Source organism: Aythya marila (assembly GCF_965140915.1).
Source record: "Aythya marila genome assembly, chromosome: 14".
In the NCBI taxonomy this organism is placed as follows: Eukaryota; Metazoa; Chordata; class Aves; order Anseriformes; family Anatidae; genus Aythya; species Aythya marila.
In genome coordinates this window covers 12,972,995-12,986,779 of record NC_139055.1, presented here as the reverse complement: position 1 = coordinate 12,986,779, position 13,785 = coordinate 12,972,995, and the positions used below count along the sequence as shown (strand labels likewise).

Genomic DNA, 13,785 nt, shown 5'->3' with positions numbered 1-13,785 from the left:
CCTAGAGACCCCTCTTATGGTGTCAGGCATGGAACCCCATCCCTGAGACCCCCCCTCTTCATCCTTCCTCCTCACCCCCCCCCCAACACCCTCACCACCAGCAGCCCCCATTTTAGGGCCGGGCACCCCCAACCCACAGTGGGCGACCCCTTCCCTCCTCCCCCAGCCCCACAGACACCTTCAGGTCCCTACCTCACCCCCCCCCACACACCCCAAAAGGGCCCCTTTAAGCACCCCCCTCCCGCCCCCAGCCGTTGCATCAGGCACGTGCGCGCGGCCGGCCCCGCGGGGGCGCGCCCCGCCCCTCTCCTCTCCTCTCCCTCTCTCTCCCCGCCCCTCCCCTCCCCTCCCTTTCCCTTTAGCCGCCGGGCGGGCGCGCGCGCGCGCTCTCGGGCACGCGGAGGCCGGGCCGGGGCGGCGCGGTGCGCGCCCCCGCGGCTAGTCGCGTGGTCCCCGCGCGGCTCCATATTGCTGCGGCCGGCCGGGTAAAGGGGGGGGGGGGGGTAAAAAGAGAGAGAAACCGGGTAATAGGAGCAGCAGCAGCAGCAGCAGCAGCGCTCGGGGGCGCGTTCAGGGGAGTTCCCCCCGCGGGGGCGCGCAGATGGCGACGCAGGTGGAGGCGCTGCTGCCCGGCGCCCCGCTGCTGCCCGCCGAGGAGCGCGCCCTGGTGCTGAAGCCGCCGCAGGACGGCGGCCGGGAGAAGGGCGAGCAGCAGCAGCAGCAGCAGCAGCCCCAAACCCAAACCCAAGCCCAAGCTCAGCCCATGGGCCCCGACGGCGGCCCCGCGGCTCCGCGGCCGCCCAGCGCCAAGCAGCAGAAGGAGGAGAGCAACAACCAGGAGAAGGAGAGCCTGCTGCGGGGCGCCGAGCCCGAGGAAGGAGCCGAGCCCCCCGGGGGAGGAGGAGGAGGAGGAGCGGGGGGGCGCAGGGAGTTCATCGAGGCCCCCCCGCCCAAGGTGAACCCCTGGACCAAGAACGCCGCCGCGCTGGCGGTCAACGGGCAGTCGCCTCCAGGTAGGGGATTTGGGGGTTAGAGGGGATTTGGGTTTTTTTTTTGGGGGGTGGAGGGGTATGGAAGGGGGGGGGGGGTTGCAGCGCCGACCGCGCCCCGGCCGGCCGCGCCATGCGGCACAGCGTGGGGCCGGCCCCGCCGCGGCCTCCGGGGGGAAAGGGGGCGGCGGAGGGAAAGGGGAGAAAGCGAGGGGGGGAAATAGGGGGCTCAGGGGGAAAAAAGGGGGTCGGGGAGGGTGCCGGGGGTTGGATTTTGGGGGTGCCCGGCGGGGTTGGGGCCGGGCACGCGGCGGCGGCCTCCCCTTCCCAGCATTCCGCCGCCGCGCAGGCAACGTGGTTGCTGCCCCGGCTGGCGGCGAGCATGTGATTTCCCCGAGAGCGCGGCCTCCTCCTCCTCCTCCTCCTCCTCTTCCTCCTCTTCCTCATCCTCACCCCCCTCCTCTACCCTCACACCCCCCCCTCTCCCAGAGGGGGGCTCCCCGCCCGGCCCTCCCCACGTGCGCGGCTCCTTTCTCTGCCCACCCGCCCCCTCCTCCTCCTTTTTATCCCCCCCCCCCCTTTCCCCTTCCTCCTTTTTTTTTTTTTTTTTTTTTTCCTCCTCCCGGTATTGTGGGGGCCGGGCGCTGCCTCCCAGCCACCATCAGGACCCCCCTCGGGAGCCTTCCTCCCATTTCCACGGCTTCCCCGAGCCCCGGCAGCAGGGCCCTGGCGCGGGGCTGGGATTGCAGAACTCCATTTTCCTCCACGGGCGTCGCCGCCACCGCCGCCTCCATCGCTCGCCCCTGCCGAAATCGCCGCCGTTTGAAGCAGGGTGGCGAGCCTGAAGTTTGCACTTTTTCATTCTCCTCGGCCTCCCCGCGAGGCTGCCAGCCAGATCTGACATCAGGCTCCCCGCCGTGTTGGGTAGGGGGTGGGTTATTATTTTTTATTTATTATTTATTTTCTGCAAGAGCGGCGCGCGGGGCTCGGCCGCGCTGATTCATCGGGAGGGGATCGATCCCCGCCGGGCGCTCGGCGGCTTCCAGCCGGAAAGCTGGCGGCGTAATGGTGGCGAGGAGGAGAAGTTCGGTGTGCCAGGTAAAGGTCTGGGTTTGTCGCCGGCCTGGTGCGCCGTGACACGCAGCTGGCCGCATCGCTCCTTTGTGTGGGAGCCGGGCCCCGCCGCGCTCCCTGGAAATCAACCCGAAGCTGTAGGGACGCAAGAAAAGGTCCCTCAAAATCCCGTGCAGGCGGCTGCAGGCCCTTCGGAGGTCAGGGCTTCGGGGTGGAAGCCAGCACTGTGGTGGCTTTGTGGTCCTCCAGGTGATTTTTGTTGTGGTAGGGTGAGGGGCTGATCCCGCAGCGCACGGGGTTTTGTTGGGCCTGGCCTGATTGTGCCGCTGTTCCCGGAGGTGTTTCAATAATGGAATTGGTTTTGCGACGCTTGGCAGCAGTGCCTGGTTCGTGTGGTGCCCCAGACGCTGCCGTTTGGCTCTCCCGCACTCGGGGCATTGTTTCTTCGGCCGCCTGCTTCGTTAGCAGAGGAGAAGACGTGTCAGGCGAGCACGGCTGCCTCGCTCCCACGAGAGGCAGGGTAACGTAGTGGCCTTTTACCCAAGTGCCTTCTTGGAGGGTTTGCGGGCCCTTGCCAGGTCTGCGTTGCTTTGGGCGGAGGGTTTCTGACAGCAGATATTTTTAAAAAGAGACTCGGACATGAGTTTTTGCAGGAGATGTGCTGGTGAGGTGAGCTCTGGTCTTTCAGTGACCTCCAGGAGATCACCCAAGAAACGTGACTTCTCTGTATGCTTGAAACAGGTTGGGTGCTTATAAATTGTGGAAGGGCATTACTGAATGGTTTTGGTTTCTAAGCATCACATGGAGAACCATGGGTTGTGATCTCTGCACTCCCAGTGCAGTGCTTGTGTGCCGAGATCCGAAATGTTTCCAACCCTGATCCTGCCAGGGGTAGCGAGGAGACCTAGGAGCCAGCGAGTATCAGGTCAGCTCTGTAAAGATGCGGAGATCCCTCTGTGACTCGTTTTACAGGCTTGGAAAGCCCTAATTTTTTTATAATGATTGTATTAATCATAGGCCTGTAGAGCAGATTCAATGGACGAGACATGCTCCTGAAGGTGTTCACCTGATGTGTGTTGGAAGTAGTGCTTGTAAAAGTGAAGGGATGGAGCTCTGCCGTGTTCAAGATCATCCTGAGCTGCTGCTGCCCGTGTCTGAACACAGATGTGGAAAAGCTTGGAAGTCCATGGGATTGTGCAGGTTTCTGAGCCGCTTGACTCCCTGCTGCTGAATGCCACCAAGGAAGGTTGGCTGCACGGCAGGGGCTGATGCTGGGGAGCTGTCTGGATTCGGTGGGCCAGGCTTGATCCTCGGAGTTGGGTGGCTCGTGTACCAAGTCTTGGGGTACGCCGAGGGCTGGCAGCGAGGTCTGCGGTGGGAAGTTGGAGTCAACCTTCCTGCCTGCTCAGGGAGGTGGACTGCTGAAGCGAAGCCTCTCCTCGCTGCTTAGCCCCTCCTCCCAAAAGCACGGCAGCGTGGCGTTAAGTGGAGCAACCATTAGGTCGGGTTAGGCAGCAGCGATACTGCTGATGCTGGAAGCTCGGGCGCTGGCGGAGAGGAGCACCAGGAAAGCTCCCTGGTGCTCGGCAAGGTGCGCGCCGCCTTGGTGAGCTTGGGGTGGGAAGGGGGGGTCCTTGGAGCTGGACACGTGGACATGGCACACAGGAACGCGGCCAAAGAAGCAAGGCTTGCGTTAGCATGTGCTGCTCGTGAGGGACGCTGACAGGGCTGGTGATGACTCCTCATTTTTGCTCTCTGATGATCAGGTGGCGAGGGCTGTGTGACCGTCCCCTGGCTGAGCGTTCCCTTATCACATAAAGCAGCCAGAGCCCGACGTGTGAAGGCAGGACGGCAGGGAGGGTGCGCGCAGTAGCAAAGGAAGCCTTTTCTGACAAAAACAGCTTTGTGCTTTTGGCTATAAACCAAACTTGAAATATTTTCTCCAAATCCTTCTATAGAGGAGGAGAAGTGTGGCTTGCAGTTGAGACAGCTCGACCTTCTGGAACATTTTGTGCTCCTCCGTTGTGCCCAGCACCAGCGCTGGCGGTGACGCAAGCGTTGGTGCAGGCAGGTGTTAACAGCACCCCGTTTTGAAAACCTTCTGGATTTCTTTCAAGAAACGTTGCATCAAGGCACTTGGCACTTAATTTTTAAAGCCGTTTCACATCTTGGAAGGAAGAACACCCAGGTTTTAATGGCTGGCACCGCCAGCTCTGGCTGCGCTGACTCCTATGCAGTTTCTCCTCCTGGTTGCAGACGCTCTGCCGTGAGAAAGCAGCACCCGGTATCTCCTAGCGGAGGTGCAGGAGGTGCTCTAGCTTCTTGAAGAGAGTTTGTTGCCTGCCATTTGGCAGATGCACGGGGAGGATAAGCAGCGCCTTGCGGAGGGCACACCTCGGTTCCTAGCAGCAGGCACCGGGGGTGAGCTGACTTCAGAGAGCGCCTGGTGGTTTATGGCTGGTACCGAGGAGAGGGCAGGGAAAGAACGATCCGGGCGCTGCTCACCCCTCGCTGACTAACTCCCCAAAGGGCTTTCCTTGAAACCAGCCTCCAGTACAGGAGATAAGCTGTATGGGAAGCTTGTTTTACCCCTGGCATTTCTTCACATTCGGAGCAGACACGCACATCTGCCTGCCTGGGTATCCAGCAGGGCAGAGCTGCACACACCTATTTCCAAAGTGTTGGGCAATTCTTGCTCTGTCGTGGCACGTAATTGTGGAGCTCTTGGGGCTGTTGGTTGCAACAGAGCTGCTATCGCAGCAGGAGTCCTCCCCCCGTCGCCCCCAAGTTTCCTCTCTGCCATACGGTTTTGTTCCGATCCCGCAACTCGCCTTTGAGTAACGCTTCCCGTTTCAGTGGGGAGCACGAGGGCGGCTGGAACTCCCTGCTCCCAAAACGTGAAGGCAGGTTGGTGCTTTCCCTCCCCCGCATGCCTTTGCCCTTCAGCTTCGTGCTGGACCTTTGCCCTGTTGTGCACTGTTTGTTTCGGGAAGGCTGGGGAGCGCGGCGCGGCTGCTGGAGAGCTGACTCATGGGCTGTGGTTGCTGGGATTTGGAGCTTTTTTTCTACCTGGACCTCTGCTTCCCGACTGCCAGCCACGAGGTATCGCCAGGTGATCCTCACCAGCCTTCTTTCACCCCCACCGCCCTTCCTTTAGGGGTTTTATTGCCTGTGATACCACGGGGGGATTGTGCTGGGATCGTGGGGCTGGGCGGAGGGAGGGTGCAAAAAGGGCTGGGAATCGGGGCACCGGGCTGCAGTGCTCTGCTCTGGCTCCCAAATTATGACACCTGATCCTTTCACTACGCTCAAATAGTGTGAAATTGTCCTCAGGGGAATGCCAAATGCCGGCTTGGATAGAGTTAGGTTTCTCCTTGCATGCTTGAAACTACTCTGTAAGGAATCTCCGATCCCACCTCAGCGGTAGCTCGTTTGGCTAAATAAGGAACGGGCGTTTGAGTAGAAAGCCGTGCTCTCTAGACCAGATTAGATATTGTAATCCTTACAGTTACCGCAGCTGCAAACAGCAAGCGTTAAAAATATAATCACCTTAATGAAAACCTAAATACACTTGCACGCTGCCGGAGGATTGCGGTGTCCTTTGTGACCATGCAGCTCTCGGAGGAGCCCTGCTCCCAGCTCAGCAACCAGGTAAACCGAGGTGCAGCTGCCTCGCTCGCTGTGGGGCTCGTAGATAACCAGGGGCAGAGCTGGGAAGGCTTTTTGCTCTGCCCTCTCAGTCTGATTGGGAGCGGTGAGCTTTGTTCCTTCCCAGCCGTGATGCACGTTTCCATGATGGCCTTTGAAATGTTATTTATCTGGTCGTTTTGGCACTGGAGCCTGAACTGATGTGCTACCGGCGGCTTAAATCTGTGTGCCGTGTGGTCTCCGGCGTGGCCAGCTCTGCTTTTGTTCCTGTCTTCGGTCCCAAACTTGTTCTGTAGGGCCTGGACCTTGTCACGTGGGGTTGGGAGATTTTTCTCCGTGCACTGAGATAAAAGTGGCTGATGTGAAGCTCCAGTAGCAAGTGGTCGAGCTGCGTGGCTTCAGGTAAGAGGAGAGAAAGGAAGGCTTCTTAGAAGTCAGCGCGGTGTTACAAGAACTTAGCGCAGCGGTTTGTGTATTTAGGCAACGCTGGTTGGTGACCAGAACAAATGGGAACCGAATTTGCCCTTGAATAAATCAATTATCGGGGCTGTTTGTGGGAAGAGTCCCAGGTCAGGGTCAGGCTGGGGTGGCTGGAAGGGGCGCACGGGGGGTGCTGCAGCAGCGAGTGCGACCTGGCGCGAGGCGTTTGGAACAAAACGGGTTTGGTGGCAGCTTTAGTGCTGCACGAGACGTACGTTTTTTTGGGAAGGGCTGTGGAAAGCGTGGCCAAGTACAGTGTCACCGTGTTTCCAAACACAGGCTCATCCTGTAACCGCAGGTTCCCAGAAAGCCCTCCTGCCTGACCTTCCTCTATCGGGGCACGTGTTTGTACAGCGCTGCTGGGGGGCTCCTGGGGACAGGGCGTGTTGCCTTTGCCCAGCAAATCGGCGCTGGGCACGGGGTCGCTCTGCCAAACCCAGGATCCCAGCGGGCTGCTGATGGAATCGCAGAAGCCATCCCCAGCGCCCAGCTCAGGTGTGAAGCTCGCTGTGGGTTTTGCTGGGGTCAGGAGCTCTCCGTGCGCTCGAGGACATTTCTCCGTGACTTGCACGGAGAGGGAGGAAGGGCCGTGAGTTGCTGGACTGATGCCTGCATTAACAGTGCTTTACCTTCAGCGTCCTTCTGGGGCAAAGCTGACTTAGGAGCAGCCGCTTGCCTCGACACTTTTGGGGTCGTAGCGGCGCGTGGGAACACGTGGCAGGCGGTGCTTCCCGGCGGGTGTGAGGTGTTGTTTTTTTTTTTGGTGTTGTGTTTTGAGCCAGCCTATTTCTTTCCATGGTCACAAGTCGGAAGGACTGGCGGAGATCTCAGCTGCAGATAGCCTGGTGCTGACGGGCTGTGGGAGGTGACGGTGGCAGCCCTGGGTCAGCTGGGAGCTGCCGTTTGTTTCGGAGATGGCCGAGCCCTGGCTGAGCCTCTGACGAGGCCCAGGAGCAGAGTCCCTGCCCCAGGAGGGTGATCGGGGAGGAGAAGCATCTCTGCTGCTCCACAGCCTTTTAATTTTATTTTTTTCAATTTTGGTGCAGAGAGAGCCCTTGGAGGGGGTGACAGCACTAGCCAGGGGGGTCCTTGGGGCACCTGGAAGAGCCGTGGGGCTCAGATGGAGCTCGCCAACATCACTCACATCCTCGCCACGCCAGCAGCGACAGGAGAGCTGGGCAGGGAGGGTGGAAACACGCGGCGAGAGGGCTCGGCGCACACGTGCTCCGTGCCGGTGCCGATCCAAATCCACAGACCTGAGCCCATCCCCAGCTTTGGCAGCCACAGGGGAACATCCCCGAGGGTCTCTGCAGGGCGGGGGGCTCGGAGGAAGCAGCATCGGTGTCCCCGGCACGGTGCCGAGCGCGTTGTTCCAGCCGAGCGGCGGCGGCGCTCCCGCAGAGTGACTCTGCAGTCTGCAGGGCATGGCTGCATGGCGGGGAGCAGCAGGAGCAGCAGCAGCCCCTCTGGCAGCAGGCGGCAGGGCACGGGGACGGCCTCGCTTCTCCTCCTCCTCCTTTCCCAACACCCTTTGGGTTGGGTTTTTTTCTCCCCCGCTCGCCGGTCGGGTGATAGGTGGAGAGAACGGGGCGTGGGGGGGGGATCAGGGTTAGATTCGGGAGGTGGGAGTCGGTCTGAACTGCTGAGAAAAGAGGTGAGTTTTTCCTGCCTGAAGTATGCGGGGAAACGAGTATCAGATTGGAAAAGCCACAAAAATGAGGGGAGGGGAAGGGAGGGGAGGCTTCGGGCGGTGGGAAAGGGAGAGGAAGGTGCGTGGGGAGGAGGACCGGAGAGGTTTGGGGGTGGTGCCGGACCTGCCCGCTAACTCGGAGGTGCCGGATGGGGGGTACGGTGTTAAATCCCTCCAGCTGGCTTGTTTGCAACATCTTTTCAGCCTGCTTCCTTCCTCCCCCTCCTAACCCTGCCTCTGGAAGAGCCTGGTTAGGGAGCAAATGAGCGATTACTGATGTGCCAAATGTTGGTTACCGAACTGCCTGGGTTGCACGCTTACAGATGAAAGAGGCTGGTGAACAAACGGAATCGAATTTATAATTAAGCAAGATTTAACGATTGATAAGCCAACGCTCACGTTATGCTACAGGAAATTAGTTTCTTCAGATTCTTCAAGGTCAGATCTTCCATTTTTTTTGTACGGAATATCGCAAAAGCGGCGCTGAATTTATTCCTGCAAGGCCATTCAGATTCTCATTACAAGGATCTTCTACCTTTTGCTGGAGCCCTTGTGGATATTTGCGCAGTCAGCACAGTGCAGGAACAAGGTCCGTTTCTGTCAACCCCCCTGAACCCACCGAGCAAGCCTCCTGAAAATAAAGACCCTAATACCAAATTCCTGCGTGCCTGTGGATGGCAATGCCCTTGGTCTCGTCTAGCACAGGGCGAGATTTAAAGGGGTGACCGAGGTGCTTGGCTGTGTCTGGGTGCCGACAGGCAGCCACAAAGGGGAAAACAGAGCAAAGGAAGTGTGAGGACTGATACCGGTACACACTAACCCAGAGAAATGATGTGGCCGTAGCAGCAGGTACAGAAATGTGGAAAAATGAATCCTAAAAACGCTGCTAGGAGGTTTTACTCTGACTGGAAGAGAAGCGATAGGGTGTTTGTGCTGGAGATCCCACCCAGTAGGACAGGAAGCGAATCACGGAGGTGGCTCCGCCATGTGCTCGGATGACAAAGCATGAGGCTTTCCTGGCTGTAATCACGTTAAATTGCAGTTTCCAATTCCCTGCTAAACCTTGAAAGCTCGGGGGAGTACCTAATGGGATCTGATGCAGCTGGGTGCGCGGGAAGCCACTGCACAGGGTCTTGCACTGAGCTGAGCAAAAGGGGGACTGATTCCTTTTGGCTTCCCCATCCCAAGTGAACTGTTACACTGCTGTTTTTTTTGTTGTTGGTGGTGTTTTTTATTTTATTTTTTTCAAATCAGAGGACGGTGGGTGTGACACTTGCACTCTGAGCAGGGAGGAATTTGATGCAAGCGACCCTCCTCTTTAAAGCACAGAATTAAACCTGGAAGCACAACTTTGAAGAAGATGTGGAAGGGACGTACCAGATTACGGCAGCCAGCTCAAGTGCTTCACTTGGCGTTGACATCTACATTAAGCTAATTAACAGCAGAGAAGTGGAACCAAGGAAGGACAAAGGTGGAGGGTGATCAGGAAAGCTCTGAGTTTAATTAAAACCAACCAGGTAGCCTGGACCGGAGCGGGGAATGTCTCAAATAGGCTGTGAGCCTGAGGTTTTCTAATTCAGTTAAGGATTTTAATTGTTGTCTTTACTGTGCTGCCTCCTGCACCCTATAGACCCCTTGCTTGACCCTCTACCTGCAGCACCGAGGTGAGAGCCTTGGATTTCAGTCCTGGGGCTTTCATGGGGATTTATGGCATCCCTGCCTGGTGTCATGGGCGTACCTCTGATCCTGGGGCTGTTGGGGGATGAATTTCTGGCTACTGTTTGCCCACTGGGGTGGGAGAGAGATTCTCCTACTCCATGGGGAGAAGGATGTGCCTCGCTCACCATTTACCGTGCTGTCTTTAGGCAAAACTTTGCTGTTGTGTGTTGGAGCACTGCCTGCCCTCGTGTGCACGCAGAGCGAGCAGCAGGGCAGTGTGCAACAAGCCTGTTATAGGGAAACCCCATCCTTTATCAGTTGCCATAGGGTGGGATCCAGCTGGCTTCTGGGCTACGCCAAAATGGCTCCTGTAGCTCAACAAGAGTCTCTTCAAGCCCCTTAATTTTGCCTGGTCATGCCTGAAACTTCACTGCCCGTTCAACATCCAGTAGCTTCAAGAACAATTTGGGGAGGGTGACTCTGCCTGTGCTGGACCCAGGCTGGTGTAGGCTCCTTCTGGGCTGATCTGGAGGGCTGGAGGCTTCCAGCAGTGTCACTCCAGGCTTACAGGTGATTAAGGGCCACGAAGCAGAGAGCTGGGTCACCGGCTGCTTCATGGGAATGGCAATCGGACTTCTCTCTTGCTCCTTCCCTGAAGGTGCCGCCTGCTTTCTCCACAGCTCCTTGTCTGATGCGTGAGTGGAGGGGTTGGGGCTGTAAGCACCGTGCTGCTTACCCGTTTGGGGAGAGGGGAGAAGGGGTTAATGGCAGGGAACATCAGTGTTTGTTCTCTCCAGTACAAGCACTGATAAGTGGATGGGAGAAAAAACAGCCGTGACCTTACAGTTATTTTCTGTGTGTCTGCGCAGATGTGAGCGGTGGGTCCGCGGGGCTGTTTGTTTGGAGAGCTCTCGGTTTCTGTGGTCAGGCTGACCAGGCACATTCCTCCGAACCCCTCTGGCATCGCTGACACCTGGTGAGGAGACCTGGGCCCTTCTTTCGAGCAGGTCCCCGAAAGGTGCTTTGGCCAGGTCCCACTGGTGGCTGTGCTCGGGTCCGTGCCGCACGGCATCAGTGGGCTCCTCTCCCCTGCAGTCAGGAGGAGGCTCACAGTCAGCAAAAGGCACCAATTCAGCGGGGTGCATGGTGTGATTCAAAAGCTAGGGAGCTCTCTCAGATAATAATGCTCTCATTTTGCAGCAGGGGACTTCTTCAGGGGGTGTTTCCCTCGCAGCTCGCTGAGGCTGGAGCTCTCCGTCCCTTTCCAAGCACATGAAGTTAGCTGGGGAGCCGCAGGTGAGCTCTGCCAAGGCCTCAGTCATTTCTGCACTGAAAACCCATTGCAGTTTGTGGGAGATCAGTGCCAGAGCTCACCCTGCCTGCAGCTCATCAGCCTCAGCACAGGCAACTGGGGCGTCCCCAGGTAGTGGCCCACCTGTGAGAGAAGGAACCGAGCCTCTGCTCTGGCTGGAGATCAGAAAACACTTCAGAGGGTCTAACAGCCTGGTCTAACCCTTACAAAGAAGGAATTTGGGAGCTGACGAGTGCTTCTGCATTTTTTTTTCCCTTCCATCTTTTATTTGAACTGACCTTTGAGGTGCCTTCGGGCCTGACCGCCGTTGGTGAGCAAGACCTTTTATCTGGGTTGCATCTTCCACCCAGCTCCAGCTTCTGCTTCCCTTTGCGGGGGTGAGGAGCCTCCTCCTTCCTGGCGTTGTTAGGAGGTGCTGGAGCTGGCAGCGGGGCAGGGTGGGGAAGAGCAGGACCCTCCCCGAGCAGGCTCAGCAGGTAAGGAAGGAGGGGAGCAGGAAGCGAGATCTCAGCAGGGACCTAATTGGCCTTGCTAATCTCCGGGCTTTGGGTTTCTTGCTTTGCTGCTTTTTCCTAGCAGACCTCGCCCCCTTCCCTGCTGCTTTGAAGTGGCCGGTAACTGTCTCAGGAACCTGTGCGGGCACCGTGTGGGCCTGCGAGGGGACGCCAGGGGGTGGGATCCGAGCTGAGAAGTCGCCCGGGGATGGAGAAGAGATTGAAGGAACGCCGGTCTCTGCAGCAGATGCTGGACTGCGTAACTGGGACCTCTTCCCTACCAGTGCTGTTAGCATCGGGAGGATTGCCTGCGTAGCCAGAGGAGCAGAAGTGGAATTTCCCCAGCGGGTGGAAGCTCTGGTCTGGGGGAGATGCCCCCAGTGGTCCTGCCGTCCACCAGCATTTCCCTGCCCCGTCCCTCTCCTGGGCAGCCAGAGCAGCCTCTGAGCCATCACGACCAAGCTCTGGTCACAGCTCTGCTGCCGAGTCCCTGCGTGACCTTGGAGAGGTCATTTTTGTGCTCGCATCCCAGTCTTTTGTCTGCAAACCGTGGAGGGTGAGTTAGTTACAACTTCCATGGTCTGAAGCTGGGACAAATCAGCCGGTGCCTTCCCGTAGCTGGGAAGAAGTGGTGAAGGACGCGGGCTGCCCAGCTGCTCGTGGGGAGGCAGGGGCAGCAGGGATGGATCCTGTGTCCTGCTGGGGATGACTGAGGACCCTGCCGTGGTGGCACGAGGTGCTGGGGCTTTCCTGGGGTGCACGGGGCTGGTCCTCAGCCTGCAGCCATGGCTGTGGCTTTGGGGGTGCAGCGGGGGGAGATGTGGGCTCCTAAATAATGGGCTAGCCTGCCTGGAGCTGTCCCAGATACCTGGATGGCAGCAGTGGGCAATTAGCCCCCGGGGAGGGGGTTTGTGTGTGCACGCAGCAGCGTCTCTCTGTAAATGCCCCAGTTTAACACACGGTCTCCTCCTCTGTTTAAAAATACCACCAGGCAAAAACTGCGATGCCGTATTCCCCCCTCCAACCCCCTGCGCACCTAAAATAGGAAGGACTGGCCTCAATTCGGTTACATTTCTTGGGCTTCCAGTGCTGCAGCTCTGGGTGGTGGTGTTCAGAGCTGGTACCCCCGTGCTGTGCCCGTGCCCTGGTGTGCCGGTGCTGCACGGGATGCTCGGCGCCCTCCCAAACATCCTGCCGGCTGCCACGCATCCTTGACCTCTTTCTGCTCTCGCCTTTCCTCCACCCCCTGCACTGATAGCAGGGAGAGGCACAAAACTTGGCTTCCCCCGAGATGCAGGCGGCGAGGGTAATGCGTGGAGCCAAGCGGGACGTTCACGTGCTGGGGAAACACCTGGCTCGGTGGAGATGGGCGCTGTGACAGAGAGATCTCCACCGCCTGCTGGAATTATAATCCTCCTGCTGAGGCACCGGCTCTCGGCCTTCCTGGTTTTTTTTTTGGGCCCAGGGTGAGAAACGAAAGAGCCTGCCTGCGAGAAGGGGAAGGAAACGCGAGACCACAGGGCCCGAGTTCTCTCGCATCGCGATAGCGGCGCCGTCTCGCCCCTTCCCGTGGGGTTGCCTGGGGATGGTTTGGCGTTGAGCTGGCACGGTGAGGCTGGGCGTAGTGAGGTGCCGTGGGGCAGCAGGGCCTTCCCTGCCTCCCCTGTGTGGGGAAACCTCCATCGAGTGGTGTGGAGCTGCTCCAGAGCATCGTCCCCTGGCCTGCGGTAGGGCGCCTGCCTTGGGAGCCTTGGAGGGAAGCGGGTGGGGAAACGCTGCTGGAGAAATCCTTGGGGCTGGTGGGTTTCAACACTGAGGCTTTGCTTGAGCAAAAAGCTGTGTGGTCAGTGTGTTTGGGTCCTCTGTGCTTCATCTGTAACCTTCAGGGACTGAACGGGGCAGGCAGCTTTGGTTCTGAAGTCTCAAAGGAGCCCCTTTAACACGCAGCCCCAGTGAGCTGTCTGTGGCCTGTTGGCCACGCGTGTTTGTGCCTCCTTCCCCCCCCTCCATGGCTTTTCTGGGGAAGAAAGCGCTGCCCGATTTAGGCTTCTCTTGGGCACACCAGGTGCTGCCTCTAATTGGCAGGCTAATTTCTAATCTAGTCACTTGTGCTTGCAGGGAAGGAGGCGTCCCAAAGGGATGTTGTGCCTGGCAGTCCCTGCCGAGCCCTGCCTTGTGCGCATCCTCCGAGCACCTCTGTGTTTCAGAAAAGCGAGTCCCAGGGACAGATTGCTCCGTGCTCCTTCCCTGCAGGGCGAGGAGCTGCATGCGAGCCCAGCAGTCCGAATCTGTGCGTGGATGTAGACCTTCCCCCACCACTGGTGTGATGAGTTGGATGGGCTCAGCTCAGCCTCCCCTTGCCATGAGGGCTGAGGGCTGGAGGACACACGAGCCCCATTCCTCAACGGGGGTCACGCTGGCACCTCTGGGGGAGAACAC

The 13,785-nt window shown here is 58.7% G+C and overlaps 1 protein-coding gene across 1 annotated transcript in view; it reads left to right on the top strand.

The window, feature by feature from the left end:
• Window positions 1-522: 522 nt before the first annotated feature.
• LARP1 (La ribonucleoprotein 1, translational regulator) overlaps window positions 523-13,785 on the top strand; it is a 39,575-nt gene continuing 26,312 nt past the window's right edge. Inside the window, exon 1 of the mRNA XM_082771602.1 lies at window positions 523-1,013. Coding sequence (XP_082627728.1) covers window positions 602-1,013 — 412 coding nt within the window. The 5' untranslated portion in view covers window positions 523-601. The remainder of the gene's footprint in view (window positions 1,014-13,785) is intronic.